The sequence below is a fragment of the Tupaia chinensis genome, unplaced genomic scaffold (assembly GCF_000334495.1).
Source record: "Tupaia chinensis unplaced genomic scaffold, TupChi_1.0 Scaffold000627_1, whole genome shotgun sequence".
In the NCBI taxonomy this organism is placed as follows: domain Eukaryota; kingdom Metazoa; phylum Chordata; class Mammalia; order Scandentia; family Tupaiidae; genus Tupaia; species Tupaia belangeri.
This window is the reverse complement of record NW_006160147.1, coordinates 2525292-2539820: the sequence shown is the minus strand read 5'-3', so window position 1 is coordinate 2539820 and position 14529 is coordinate 2525292. Positions and strand designations below refer to the sequence as shown.

The window sequence follows — 14529 nt, the reverse complement described above, 5'->3', positions numbered from 1 at the left end:
GCCCTGTTACCCCTGGGACCCCTTCAGGCTGACTGTCAGGAGGAGGCAACTGGGAGCCAGGCGAGGGAGGAGGCTGGAGCCCAGTGCGCCCTCCAACAGCCACTCCGCTTGGGATGAGGCAAACCTGGAGCTGGAACTACAGGCTGTGCTCCTTGCCTTTCCCCTCCGCGGAGGACAAAACGAGCACCAGCTGCACAAGAAGTCCCCGGCTGGGTCAGGGCGAAAGGGGACAGGGCCTCCACTCCTGCGCATGACAGCCTCTGGGTGGTAGGCTCGCAGTCCTCAACCGTGGCCCTGGGAAGGACAGTCAATCATGTATCACGGAGGATGATGGCCTGGAGTCCCGGAGAGCCCTGTGGTGCCAGGCATTACCTCCTTAGTCCCCGGGTCACCGGGAGGTGGGGAGGCCCCGGGAAGTGGCCAGAGGGGTGGGGCAAGGGCACAAGAAGCTGAACAGTGTAGCCCCTCACTGGCTAACATGGGAGACGTCAGAGTTTTCATCTCAGGGCTGGGTCTGCTGATGGTCCACCCTGGTTACCTTCATTTGTCAGAAGACAAATGGAATTTAATAAAGAAAAAGAACCAGTTTACAGAGAAGATAATCCAAGCTGGATAGAAGTTCAGCATGAGGTTTCCCTGCATGATAGCCACCAGCCCTTACACACACACACACACACACACTCACTCTTACTCATTCGAGCATGAGCCCTTCTCCCCCCACGGTGCCCCCTCCCCTCCCCTGTCGCCTTGGGCTTCCCTACGTCCTTTCATAGACAGAGGAGCCCTTCCAGGCCCATCAGGGACCAGGGAGTGCACCGGGAGACAGGAAGGCCCACTATACAGGCTGGAGGGAGGACGCTGGCCCTGGCCCGGATTTGTCATTGCCTTCCCTTGTCCACTGAGCCTCCTCTTCTGTTTGTTGGAGGTGAAGTCTGAGCTTGGGTGGGATTCCCCAGCCCCCCACGATGGCCACAGCAGAGAAGGTGTGTTACAGAGAAGATAATCCAAGCTGGATAGAAGTTCAGCATGAGGTTTCCCTGCATGATAGCCACCAGCCCTTACACACACACACACACACACACACACTCACTCTTACTCATTCGAGCATGAGCCCTTCTCCCCCCACGGTGTCCCCTCCCCTCCCCTGTCGCCTTGGGCTTCCCTACGTCCTTTCATAGACAGAGGAGCCCTTCCAGGCCCATCAGGGACCAGGGAGTGCACCGGGAGACAGGAAGGCCCACTATACAGGCTGGAGGGAGGACGCTGGCCCTGGCCCGGATTTGTCATTGCCTTCCCTTGTCCACTGAGCCTCCTCTTCTGTTTGTTGGAGGTGAAGTCTGAGCTTGGGTGGGATTCCCCAGCCCCCCACGATGGCCACAGCAGAGAAGGTGTGTAGCCTGGAGGCCATGAGGGTGGGCAGAGAGAAGCGTCAGAGCAGCAGCTTGGGTTTTGTCTTCTGGACACTCAGTCCAGTACCCTAGTGTGTCAGGATGTTCCAAATCTGCCCGGGGAGGCACCCTGTTCTTGTCCTTTTGGAAATAACTGTGACATCAAAATGGGAGGTGGAGGGGGCGTGCGAGGAGGTAGCAGGTGGTGTAGTGGTTAAGGCGCTGGACTCCCATGTGGTCAACTGCTGTTCGCGTCCCAGACCTGGCAACTTAAAAACTCATGCTGTGTGTGTGCCCAAAATCCCGAGAGGAGAGGGACCAGCAGTTAGCGTAATAGCTATGTCGCTGGACTACCATGTAGTTGACGGCGGTTCGAGTCCTGGACCCATCAGCTTAAACTCATGCCAGGCTCATGTGCATGTGTGCCCAAGATCCCGAGAGGAGACTGGAGGAGAAGGGATTGTGGTGTGGCCATCCCCCCTGGGGGGTGATTTCTCCCTCTCTGTCTCTCTGTCTTCTGGCGAGCGCACGCGCCCTATAACCTTTCTCAACAACAACAAAAAAAAATCCCGAGAGGAGAATGGAGGAGAAGGGATTGTGGCATGGCCATTCCCCTGGGGGGGGGGAGGGTGATTTATTACTTTCTGTCTCTCTCTAGGGTGCATGCACCCTATAGCAAAAATCTCTAAAAAAAAAAGGGGGGGGCGCAAGGACAGAGGAGAGAGTCACAGGGGCTGAGTGGGAGACACCAGAACTCCCCAACACCCGCAGAGCTGGTGCTCGGTCTGCAGGTAGCAGCAGGAGAGGTAGCGCTGTTCAGGGCCTTCTTCCCACCCACGCACCTAGAGGGGCTTCCAGGGCCTGGCCTCTGGCCTCGTCTCCGTGGCAGCAGCGGGTAGGAAAAGCCATGTCTTGGCGGGGAGAGCCTGGTAGGAAAGTCCATTTTCTGTTAGAAATGGCTGGGGCATCTCCGAAGTCAGGCATGTCAGGATGTTGGAACTGTAAAGCGAGTTGGTTTTAATTGGGGCAGAGTGCTGGAGCAGATAAGGCTGCTTGAACATAATGATGAGACCCAGAGTGGAAGGCGGAGAACGAGCCGAGCTGAACTTCTCTCCACCTTCCCCTCCCCTGCGGCAGCAGAAATCCTCCCCAAAGTGTGGACAGTCTTGGAATTTGCTAGCTGGGAGAAAGAAGGAAGTGGGAGGGATGGGGCACGCCAGCCCCCTCCCACTCACCTCACAGTCCTCTCTCCACCTAATGAGCTGCGGTGCCCGAAGCCAAGGCATCTTTAGAAGAGGAGCCGGCCAGGGCTTATTCTCTGTCAGCAGATTCTCAGGAGCTATGGAAATGAAGCAGCTTGGAGTACAGTAGATAACCAAGAGGGGCCATAGGGTGGGAGGAATGCACTGTGTCTCGCTAGTTGTTCAATATTTATCGCAGTGGGAGCTCTGGGCGTGCAGCCTGGGGCTGGGTGTGTGTGCGTGTGTGTGCACATGCCAACGTGCATGCCTGCAGAGGATCATGCAGATTTGGGGTGATTTTGCTGCTTTTGCCTGTGTCATGCCAAGTACACTCCACATGGATGCTGATTCTCCCGGAGAAGGCTTGGAGCTCAGTCTGCCCGGTGATCTCGATCACTGGGAAGTCCCTAGGACTTCAGGGTTCAGGACGGCTCTGAAACTACAGAACGGTCCCAGCTAGGTGAAAAGGCAAAGGCGTGGAAGTGGGGAGGGGCTGCCTCTTTTCTCTGTAGCTTACCAGTCTCGGCACTTCTGGAGTGCCTGTTCTGACACCCCCTCAAGCCCACCCCTCAAACACACCTTCATAAGCCAGGACTCTGGGTTTTTCATTTTCTAGCTACCGCATCTGGCATGTCCTTCATTTGTTTTTAAGCAGAATGATTATAGTCTCCATTATCTCTTACCAAAAAAACACTTGGCATTTTCAAAGTTTCCGACTATTATTTCGTAGAATTAGAAGGGCCCTCCTTTGCACACAAGACAGCTAAGGGTCACTGAGGAAAGTCACACTGCTGAAAGTGTCCCTGCTGGGCTTTGGACTGAAAGCCTGGTCAGTGCCACCCAGGGCCCTGTCACTGGGACCACCCTCATAGGTATAGTGGATAAGGGACTACCTGCCGGGCAACCCCAGGGTTTGGGGATATTCCAACCTCTACCACAAAATATCCTTTCCTGCTTGAGTCTTCCTTTCCTCGGGTAGAATTTGAGAGCTCCATTTGGATATGCATTTGTAACTATTTGTCCTTGAAAAATGGAAGCCTTTTAAATGGAAGGGAAGAGGAGAAAACTGATGATCTATGCGTGTTCCGTTTCTACTGCCCTTCACCTGGGACGTTCTTGATGGCTAACCTCACATGAAAACCTGTCGTTCTGTGCCGGTCGGTGGTGAAGGGAAAGAAGCCCAGCGTGGCACGCTGTTGAGACAGCAGTGGGACCTCATTTACAGGTAGATCGGGCAGCGGTCCCTGCATCGCTGCATGAGGATCTCTGAGCTCTCTCTGAGCAGGAGAAAAGCCTTGAGCCCTGGGTCCTCCCCTCCTTCCTGCTCTGCTCTCTTCTCTCTTCCCTGAGCCAGGGGAGAAGTCATTTAACTTGCAACTGAAGCAAAGCCTGTGGGAGGCCCCAGAGCTCAGCTTGAAGAGGGAGGGGATATTTTTGCCTTCTAGAGGAAGAAAACTCATTTCCCCAGTGCAGCACCCCTCCTCCTCCTCCTGTGCAGAGGAGCTTAATTTTCTTCCCCTCCTAATGAAGATGGATCAAAGCCGAGCTGTATATGCAGGGGGGAGCCAGGCAGGGAAGCCGAGTGAGGGGGCGACAGGCAGAAACAGAGTTTCTCTCTTGGAGAGGAAGTAATTAATTTTAAGAGCAAGCTAAGAAAGGGAAGCCCTTGGTAATAGAATGTCAAACTCCAAATGCAGGTGGCTAAAAATTACATCGGAGCTGGGAGAGTTGCTTTTCTTCTTCGTTCACTTACTCATTCAACAAGCCTTTACTGAGTACTTACAGTGCACGGGCAGGGACCTCAGTGGGCCTCAGGAGAGGTCCAGCCTTCATAACCACAGTAGGACTAGGGAGAGGGCGGGATCAGAAAACGGAGGCCTCCTGTCACGAGGATAGATCATTTGCAAATGTCCCACTGTCCCACTAAATGGCCGAATATACTGACCTTTTGGATTTAAGATTAGCTGTTTAAATAGCAGCAGCTGTTGACGCCAGTGACCTCCGACCAGCTGGTCTCCTCATGGGTTAAATAATAATGTGGTCTGTTTGCTTTTCCGTCCACCAAGTGCATAGTTTCCTGACCAAATTCTGTCCTCAACCCAACAAATTCGATTAGTCTCTCCCTTCCTGTCTGTCGTGACATCACAGAATTGCCATAACAATAGACTATGATGTCAGCAGAATGGCTGGTGCTGCTAAAAAGGCATCTGTCATGTGAAGACAGCGTGGAATAATAAATCAGTCGGAAGCCCAGAGGAACTGAGACGTGCACCAGCGCGGACGTCTCCGTGGGATGAGACAGTAGTGGGTCTGGAGCCTCCGTGGCTAGAACCCTTTCCAAACAACCAAGACACTTAAGGAGAATTGACTGGAGAGCGGGCTTGCTTGGAGACAGGGGAGTGGGAGAGGTGACCTTCAGAAAGCCCAGCACTTTAAGGATCCTAAGATATGGGGGACGTTAGGGCAAGGGGCGATTTGACCATCTTTGGCCTCTGGAGAATGCAGGGGAATTAACATCGGTGCAAACAATCCTCCATGCTCCTGAGCAGATCTGACAGTCCCCAGCTGGAATTTATCATCTTGCGTCTGGGAAGATTTTCAACAATAAACACATGGTGACCCCCTCGCAAGCCCCATTTGCTGCCCTTGTCTTCACAAGCCTTGAGAGGAAGCTCTCCGTCAATTTCTTCTGAGCAGAGAAGCCTGACCGTTGTTGCCAGTTCAGGGTGCACAGCATCCACGCCCCTCTGCTGGACTGCCCCTCAGCCGCTGGACCACCATGAGCAGAGGGCAAGCACTCTGGGGCTGCACCTGAGGGGAGCAGGGCGGGGGCGGGGGCGGGGGATGGGTGCAGAGACACCAAATTCATTATGCTCCCGTCCAGACCGAAGAAGGCTGGGGAGGCAGAGAGGAGAGAGGAGACTTCATCCATCTCTGCTTCTCAGCAGCGGCAGCAATAACAGCGAATGAGTCTGTAGCTTCGTTTAACCCTTATGCCCGCAGGATCTGAAGGGGATCTGAGAAGCAGGTTGCTTTTCAGCTCAGAGCCTGTGTTCCAGGTTGGGAGTTGGAGAGGCAGGACGACCGTCTCCCTGCAGGTTGGGCTGGCATGAGTTTCTGCCGTGCAGATGGGAACGCAGCCCCAGACTCCTCCGCCCGCCCAGCTACTCTGTGTCCTTAGCTTAAAGAGGTCGGACTACCTGGAAGTGCTACACCTGCTCCGTGTTCGCCCGTCTTTCCATTTCAGCATTTTCTCCTTGGGGAGCTGGACTGGAAGGATAGCATCCCTTCCTGGTTTCTTCTGCCTCCAGCACTCTGACCGGTAGCAATCTGGCTGAATACTAGGACGCCGCAGGCCCACTTGGGCCCTGGGTGACCCCTACCACCACCCAGGGAGAGCCCCTGCCCTCTGCTCCAGTGCCTGAACCAAGAGGAGGGGAACCCGGCAGTCTGCCCCGGTCACCCTGCGTCTTGGCCACAGCCTTATGAGTTGGATCACAGGACTTACTTCGCAGAGGGATGGTAGGAGCAGGGAGGCTAGCGGGTCCTGTGAGGCTGCCGAACTGGGGGCAGAGCTGCCAAAAAGATGTTGAAGTTTCGGGCTGATCGACGCGTCAGGTAGGGATTTCTTCCATGGTCCCACGGTGAGCCGAGTGAGCTGGAGCCGGCTGAGCGGGCAGCTCGTCGTGGTTGGATCTAGGGGCTCTGGAGCGAGGGGTCTGCTCGAGATGACCTGGTGGAGCAACCGCAGCTGGGTCAGCGCTGCTGCATTGCAGTGCTCCTGGAGGGGAGGCTGTTTTGAAATTGGTAGCGCCGGGATGGAGGGAGCGCGTCATGGGTAGGGGTTGCTGGGTAGGAGAGCCTGGGGCAGGAGAGCTTTGCCATGCCCTGAAAGACTTGTGGCCGCTGACAGCGACTGTGCGCGTGCTCCTGTGTGTGTGTGCGCGCGCACGTGTACCAGTGCCTGCAGGGGAGGTTCCGTGCCGAGCAGAAGGAACGGGAGCAGGATGGGGGAGGAGGGGCAGGTGCCCTGCACCGCAGGGAAAAAGCAGAGAACTCGGCACCTCAAGGACCTTAGTTGTCACAGACTGTCTGCTCCCCAGCCTTGAAGGGGCAGGGCCAAGGACAAGGGTTACTGGAAACAGCTACGCCATCTGACTAAGATTCCCTGGCATTCAGTGGAGGGGAGCAGCCTTGCTGGACCTGGGAGGGAGGTGGCAGTAAAGTCTGGGGAGTGGCAGACGGGTCTGGAACGAGAGTTCAGGCCTGGTGGCCACTGGCCAGGTTTTCGGTCCTGGCTAGAAAGCCCAGGCTGCGGCCACTGCCTGTCGGCTCTGTCTCCTGCCTGTCTCTGGATTAGATCTAAACAGAACTGGTTTGGAAGCTGAAAAAAACTCTCTTTGATATTATCTTTAGTTTCAGCAGACAGCCCAAGGGCTGGGATGTGTGTGGGCTATTGAAAGGGGGTCCTCAAAAGGTTGAAGGACCACGCCCTTTCCTCTGGCACTGACCCTGCGGCCACTGCCTGTCGGCTCTGTCTCCTGCCTGTCTCTGGATTAGATCTAAACAGAACTGGTTTGGAAGCTGAAAAAAACTCTCTTTGATATTATCTTTAGTTTCAGCAGACAGCCCAAGGGCTGGGATGTGTGTGGGCTATTGAAAGGGGGTCCTCAAAAGGTTGAAGGACCACGCCCTTTCCTCTGGCACTGACCAGCTGGCCAAGCAGGGCACCGGCCCCATGCTCCCTGCAGGCTGGGGGTGTGCTTAAGGGGCCCAGCCTCGGCAGTTGCCATCCCTGTGCCTGCGACTCAGGAGAGGAGCCTCCTCTGGGTTCTCACAGGGTTTCCCAGGGCGGGTACTGAAGGGGACCTTGAACTCAGGCAGCCCTCACCAGCCGGGTGTTCGCAGCTCTGCCCCGTCCTAGCCGACTGGTCCCCACCTACGGAGCCCTCTCGGGTGGCTGCTGTCTAAGGCTCAGTCCCACTGCCCCAGGCCCCCTCCAGGCTCATCTGCTGCCATTCTCCCATTGTCCCCGAGAGTCCACAGCCGGACTTCCCAAAGAGACCTCCACCACAGGTCCCCTCTGCTCTGCCTGTGCCCCCCCCCCGCCCCGGTTCCTGCTCCCCTCGGCCTCCTGGCAGGCTGTCCTCACGTCCCCCTGTCCTGCCCTGGCCACAGATCCCTAATGGCCACAGATCCCTAACGAGAGAGGACTGGGAAGCCAGCGCTGACCTTGGTACCAACACTCCCAAGGTGTCAGCGACACGGCGCAGCCCTTAGACATGGAGCAGCTCTTAGACACAGACCCTGGGCTCAGGGTGTGAGTGGCCCCAGTCCAAGCTCGAGAATGGAGTTTCTGAGCCTCCCATTTCCTTTTAAGAAAAAGAGGCAGGAGAAGGAGGAGTCCAAGGTCACGAGAGAGTTATTTCAGCAAATAACGAGGGAGCGTCTCCATGAGGAGTGCTGGCAGGCTGTCTCCCCGGGAGAGTCCCCCCTACCCTTGACCTGCCAGCCCACAGCTAGGATGACCACTGAGAGCTAAGTGTGGCGTGTTTCTAGCCTCAGGGATCTCTAGTAAGTAGTTAACACTGCCCAGTGAAGGGAACCAGGCTTCGGTTCTTCCTCTCCCACCCCTCACCCCCAACCCTTTCCCAAATGCAGCTTCTTCCCAGCAGCCCTCCCTCCATCTTGCCTCCCACTGGTCCCGTGTTCATATCACCCATTCCTGTCACTGCCCAGAGTCCTCCCCTTGGTTCTGTCGCTGACTTTGTCATCTTTACTACAACTCCGCACTCTTGCTTTCTCCGCAGCCACAATGAAAGACGGAATACATTTCTACACCCAGTGACCGGCCAGGTCCCAGAGGAAAACAAGAAATTCGACTTGAAAACGTAGGTTTGCCTTTACTTACTCATGGGTTTCCCACCACTGTCCACTGTCACCTTGCCACCACGCTTAGTAGGGAGGAAAGGAGAGGAGAAGGGCTTTGGGGTCACCCACCTCACTCTGAGCACCAGACATTTCTGAGGCCGGGCTGCCTTGAGACCCTCATCCGCTTTTCCCGGGATCTAGCAGTGGTCAGGTTATACCTGCAGGGTGAGCTAGAGGATGAAGACAGCCCTGTGTGTGGTTGGCATGCCACTAGGGACCTGTGAGGGCAGCACCCAGGGAATCTGACAGACTTCTGAATGCTGAATGCTAATCCATCCACTGTGAACCCTGGCTCACCAAATGAAAGGCGGAGGTGTGGGGGAGGATAAGTAATCAGCTCTCACTTGAAATTAGAAGGGAAAAGCGTTCTGGAGGGTCTAGGATTTTTGAATGCAGAGGAAAGAAAGAGGAGAATGTCCAGGATTGCTGGCCTATTGTCTCAGAAGGGCTGAAGGAAGAGCCAAGAGGACCTCTTGATGGTATTTAGGAGACCTGGCTTTGTGCCAGTGCTGGAACAGAGGGTGACAGGGTGGGGACAGGGACAGTTTCTGCTCTTTCTTGGCCCTGACTAGTCTCTTCCTTTCCATCAACTTGAAATCAGATCAGCCTTGGACATGTCCAATAAAACAGGTGGGAAACGCCCGGCTACCACCAACAGTGACATACCCAACCACAGCATGGTGTCCGAGGTCCCTCCAGAGCGGCCCAGCATCCGGGTGAGTCCAACTCTCAGGACGAGCTGTCATGCAGGAGTGTCTGCAGGGCCTGTTTACTGGGATCTTGGGGAATCCTGGGAAATCCTAGTCAGCTTGTCTATTTCTGCAGGCTCCAGAGAGCAGGGGACTCAGGAAGAGAGTGGAGAATGGGAAGGGGAGAGGGCTTGGGCCAGAACCTTGTAGGAGATCCTCCAGCTTGGCAGTGTGAAGGTAAAGGGGTGGAGGGGCATGGCGCCGGATCTGACAGACCCTGTCCGGTAAAGGGGTGAAGGGCATAGCACCAGGTCTGACAGACCCTTTCTTGTGTGCCGTGCCGTGCCGTGCCGTGCCGAGAAACCGAACTCACCCTGAGTGATGGCGGCCAGTAAGAAATGTTAAGCAAGAAAGTGACAGGATAATACTGTGTGTGTTTCAGGGAAACAACCTTAATTCATCATGGAGAATGAGTAGCAAAAAGGGATGAGGACAGATGACAACGGTGGTGTTTGGGAGGCGAGAGCATCCAGGATTGAAGCATTTGGGGATCTCAGTGTAGAAAAGTGGGTGTCGTTGAGCAACGGAGCAAGAAGGCCCACAGGGTGGAGTGTTGTGATTAGAAAATGGGAATGCTAGCACTGAGGATGCTCATGCTGAAGGGGTTTGGGGTGCTGCTAAGGTCCAAGATCTGGGTGGCCCCGGGAATGGAGCCAGAGTGGTGGTGGAGGGCCTCGAAGCTGAGGGCATCCCAAGGTATAAAGCTAGCACTGGAGGGTCGTCCTCAAGAGCCAGCGGGTGGCATAGTGGCTGAAGCACTAAATCCCCACGTGGTCAATTGTGATTTGAGCGCTGGACCTGGTGGCTTGAAACTCATGCCGGATGCATGTGTGCGTATGCCCAAAATCCTGAGAGGAGAGTGGAAGAGAAGGGATTGTGGCAGGACCTCCCCCTGGGGGGTGATTTCTTGCTTTCTTTCTTTGTGCCTTTCTGTCTTTCCAATGAGCACATGCGCCCTATAGGAAAAACAAACAAACAAGCAAATAAATAAATAAAAGAGCAACAACATTTCTACAGTGATGAGACGTGAGGAAGGAGAGGGCTGATCCCAAATCCTTAGATCCCGAAGTAAGGCCCGAGGAGCTGAGAGTGGGCAGAGGGTAAAGGCGGGAGGTCAGGCTGCAGTGCGTCAGGAAAGATTGATGCCGGAAGCTGGAAGGCGACACGTCCAGTCATGGCAGTGAGGACCTGGAAGGATACCTGAAGGGCAGGAGACAATGAAAAAGCCTCCGAGAGGACAGCGATGTGGGGAATTAGCTCACGGTTGAGGGGATGTCAGGAAGTGTTATGAAAGATGTGGACAGCAAGAAGAGGGAAGCGATGGGCCTGAAGGGAAATGAGAAATACTTTACTTTTCTTTTTTTTTTAATAATTATTTATTTTATTTATTATTATGTTTTTTTGTTTTTATTATTATTGTTTTGTTTTTTTATAGACCACAGATTAGTTTATTTTTAACACCCATCATGCCATGAATTCATAGGGAATAGGTTCCAGTAGCTCAGGCTCCTTTCCATTGGTTCTCACAAAGTGTGCTTCTCTGCGGGGAGCAGGCTGGTGCTCCAGGTGGACCCAGGTACCTTTCTCTTTGGCTTCCTTCCTTCTTTTTCCTTCACACATTTTAGAAAGCTATCTCTGCTCTTAGAATGCTTAATACACTCAAGTTATTATGTTTTTAATTTGACTAGAGAGAGAAAATGAGAAAGCAAACCACCAGGTCCGGGACTTGAACCATGGTCAGCCATGTGAGAGTCTAGCGCCTTAACCACCATGCCACCTGCCAGCCTCGAGAAATATTTTCTTTTCAAGAAAAATAATTAAGGCTGTGACACAGCCTTAATTATTTTTGAGCCCCACTTTAGAGATGAGAGAGCCAAAGAATTGAAAGGCTACATCCTTGAGTTAATAACAGATCCAAGATCCACACCTGTGCCTCATAGCGTGAGGGCACCCCAGGGGTGACCCTGGAGAGATACAGCTCCTAGCAGGGATGGCTGCCCCGCAGACAGCAGAGGAAGGCCAGGGGGGACATTAGGTCAGCTTCTCTGTGCTCCCTAGGCGACCCGAACGTCCCGCAAGGCCATCGCCTTTGGCAAGCGCTCACACTCCATGAAGAGGAACCCCAACGCACCCGTCACCAAGGCGGGCTGGCTCTTCAAACAGGTAAGGTCGCCCTGCATCCTGCTCACGTGGCCCCAATGTCTCCTCGTCGCATTGGACCCCTTTGCACTTGTGACAAGCCATGTAGTCTTCGGGTATGTCCTCCCCCATGGTCTCTGTGACTGCCTCTCAATTTTATAAACCCTTCGAGAAGTTGAGTATCTATTCAAGGTCGCACAGAAGAATTAGTGACAAATTTGTGATCCAGCTGGACTCCCCTTCAAGTCTGGGGGGCCACCAGCTCTCCCCAGACTGACCTCGCCACTGTCCCTGCCTGCCCTTCCACACGCTCATTCTGGCTCATCCCTTGCCCTTTATGTCATCCCCAGGGAGGGACTGAGACCCAGAATGGCAGAGCGGGAAGGTCACAGGCAATAATCTAATGTCAGTTTCCGGCAGCTGAGGTCCCAAGGGGGTCGCTGCCACGTGTTAGCAGCAGAACTGCAGCTAGAGCCTGGGTATCCTTAAAATTAGTGCCGCATTCTGCCCCGCATCCCCCCCTCCTCCATGCCCTGTGGAATGTCACTCTTATCTGTCTCTCCACTGTCCTGCAGGCCAGCTCCGGGGTCAAGCAGTGGAACAAGCGCTGGTTTGTCCTGGTGGACCGCTGCCTCTTCTACTATAAAGGTGAGCTTGACCCTCGGGCTGGCAGGGGCAGAAGGAACCTAGGGCCCCCACTCCTCCTGTTCTACCATCTCCGCATAGGCAGCGGCAGGACAGATCGCCCAGGGTAGCCCCCAGCAGCAGTAGGGTGTGGCACAGAGATAAGAGCAAAGCTCACTCACTCGTGTACACGTTCACTTGCTTACTCATCCAGCAGTCTGGACTGAGTCCCTGCTAGGTTTCCAGCAGAGCCCAAGGTGCCAGCTGGTGACAGTGGGTGCACGAGGCCATCACATAGATGGTGACGTTCCGGAGGGCTGAGAGGAAGCGGAGGAAGGAGAGGAGACAGCAGTTACTGCTAGTAGGTCGTCTACTAATTGGGACTTGTGTGTTGACCTTCCCCGTCCCTGGATTGTCCGGTCTGGCCCATGAAGGCAGGGGTTTGTCAGTCTCATTGGTGGCTGTGTTCACACACCCAAAACAGTGCAGCCCATGGAAGGGGTTCAATCACGTCGAACCTAGCCTCTGCCCTCTGCCGCCAGCGCTCACTCCCTACCCTCTCAGAAAAGCAAAACAAAAAAAAAGGAGGACAGAGATCTGATAACTTTTGGCACAAGCGCTTCTAGGAAGTTATTTTTAAAATCTATACAGCAGCATTGTGTCAAGGCGGGCACCAGGGCACGGCAAGGGTTGATGACAGAAATGGTGGCGTCACTGATGCTGTGGGAGGAAACAGACATGGGGGGTAAAGGGGAGGGAGGGGGAAATGATTTCAAAGCAGGAGAGGATGTTTCCTTTGCTTCCTTGCCCAGAAATGGCAGAGTCCTGATTTCCTCTGGCCTCCTGGGAGCAACCCAGTGAATCATTAACTCTGGCAAATAAAGGCTGTACCCGGTGACCCCCCCACCCCCCAAGTACTGCTGTCCCTGGGCCCGAGGAGAGATCAGGAAGGGGCTGAGTACCACAGGGCCTGGTCGCAGAGGAAAGCCCAAGGTTCAGAGAAAAGAATCTGCTGAGGCCAGGGCCAGTGCTGAGTCCTCAGGATTTAGGGCCAAAACGAGGTCATTGCCCATCAGGAGATGGTCTCAGCGTGCCCCCTAAACACTGGCCTGGATCTGCCAGGCCAGGACCTCCTCTCTGGAGGATGACAGTCCTGGGCTCCAGCCCCAGGCCCTCCTGCTCCTGTGACTCACCCCTTCCTTGGCACCAGGCTGAGGTCTGGACAGAGAAGCTGAACCACGGGGCAGATGGCTCAAGCATCTTGTGGACATGAGAGTGCAGAGAAGCAGAGCTTGGGGACTTTATAATCCTACAGAGATTTCTTCTGAAGCCTGACTGTGGTTTTCAGCCCCCAGCCCAGGGAATAAATAGCAATCCCAGGAAGTGGGGAGGGTCTTGCTATGATCTCATCCCAGCCCCCTCCCTGTTCCACAGAGCATCCCCACCATTATGGCCTTCTGCAGAGAGCTGGGGGATTTGCTCATCTCTCGGGCTCCTCTGAAGCCTGATGAATTATGGGACAGCCCAGTTGGTAGCTTGACCCTAGGGAGGAGAGGGCCGGGGAGGCTCCACACAGAGGCACGTTTTCCTATGGACACTCCAGGACCTTCAAGGGGATCTGCAGCAGGAGGGGGCCTAGAAAAACCTTAGAAAAACTTACCTGGAGGAGCCAGAGTACAAACAACAGGAGAGCTCACTCTCCCACGCTCCGTCCTATCACCCTGTTACGTGGGTCACTGTTGGAAGTCTCTCATGTAGTGAGGCAGGATGGATAGGGTAGTGATCAAGGATGCTAGCTTTGTGGGCCAGAGGGTAGTGTAGCGGGAATGCAATTGGACCCACCCAGGAAAGGTGCTGGGTTCACATCCTGCAACCTCCCTGAGCACACTGGACTGGGTGAGACTAGGGGCGGATTGTGGCATGAAGGCCCTGTAGGGGTGCCTGTTCTCCCAAACCCCCTCCTCATATATTTGTGTCTCATATAGAAAGAAAATAGATAGATAAATAGACAGACAGATATAGATATAGATATGAAGAATGCTAGCTTTGGAGTCAGAGTACTTGGGTTCAAAGACCAATTCTACTACTTAAGTGGCCTCGGACACGTTATTTCTCTGTGCCTCAACTTCCCTCCCTGTGAAACGCGGGTACTGATCAGACCTCTTCTGATGGGAAGGTTAAACTCAGGACGGCGTTTGCCTGCAAGCAGTGTCTGACACATAGCGAACATGCCAACCGTGTGAGCTGTTACTAACTCACTTGTGCACTAGCACGTGAGCTGCCGAGGGTAGGCACCACCCCTTTGTTCACCACTACAGCCCCAGCATCTGGGAGTGTCTGCAGGGCCACCACACCCTCAGCTCCAGGAAGGCTCACACCATGGCCTGAGTGCCCGACGTAGACAGGCAGCCCCTGGTCACTGATACTGATTTACTCCCCCCCCCCCCCCCCCACCCG

General features: G+C 54.6%; 1 protein-coding gene and 2 long non-coding RNA genes across 16 annotated transcripts in view; 1 reads left to right on the top strand and 2 right to left on the bottom strand.

Moving 5' to 3' along the window:
• Positions 1 to 709, bottom strand: part of LOC106733154 (uncharacterized) — a 3085-nt gene extending 2376 nt beyond the window's left edge. The window contains exon 1 of the long non-coding RNA XR_001371194.2: positions 125 to 709. This is a non-coding gene — a long non-coding RNA (uncharacterized LOC106733154). The remainder of the gene's footprint in view (positions 1 to 124) is intronic.
• The window catches only part of PLEKHA6 (pleckstrin homology domain containing A6), a 164663-nt gene that overhangs the window by 108488 nt on the left and 41646 nt on the right, over positions 1 to 14529 (top strand). For 12 of the 13 annotated variants that reach the window (XR_003551192.1, XM_027776038.1, XM_027776036.1 and 9 more), the window contains 4 exons: positions 8440 to 8520; positions 9162 to 9276; positions 11368 to 11472; positions 12024 to 12096. Coding sequence is in view for 12 of the 13 variants with exons in the window: in XM_027776038.1 (XP_027631839.1) it covers positions 8440 to 8520; positions 9162 to 9276; positions 11368 to 11472; positions 12024 to 12096 (374 nt within the window). In the remaining variant the exon portion in view is untranslated. Of the gene's footprint in view, positions 1 to 5787; positions 6248 to 8439; positions 8521 to 9161; positions 9277 to 11367; positions 11473 to 12023; positions 12097 to 14529 lie in introns of those variants that run through there. The other variant, XM_027776042.1, reaches the window with a different exon arrangement.
• On the bottom strand, positions 2092 to 5726 carry LOC102488471 (uncharacterized). 2 transcript variants are annotated; one of them, XR_336112.2, is made up of 4 exons: positions 4575 to 5726; positions 4413 to 4475; positions 2624 to 2727; positions 2092 to 2387 (listed from the first exon to the last, which is right to left on the bottom strand). It is a non-coding gene; the product is annotated as an uncharacterized LOC102488471 (long non-coding RNA). The 2 variants fall into 2 exon arrangements; XR_336113.2 differs by having other exon boundaries at positions 2092 to 2314.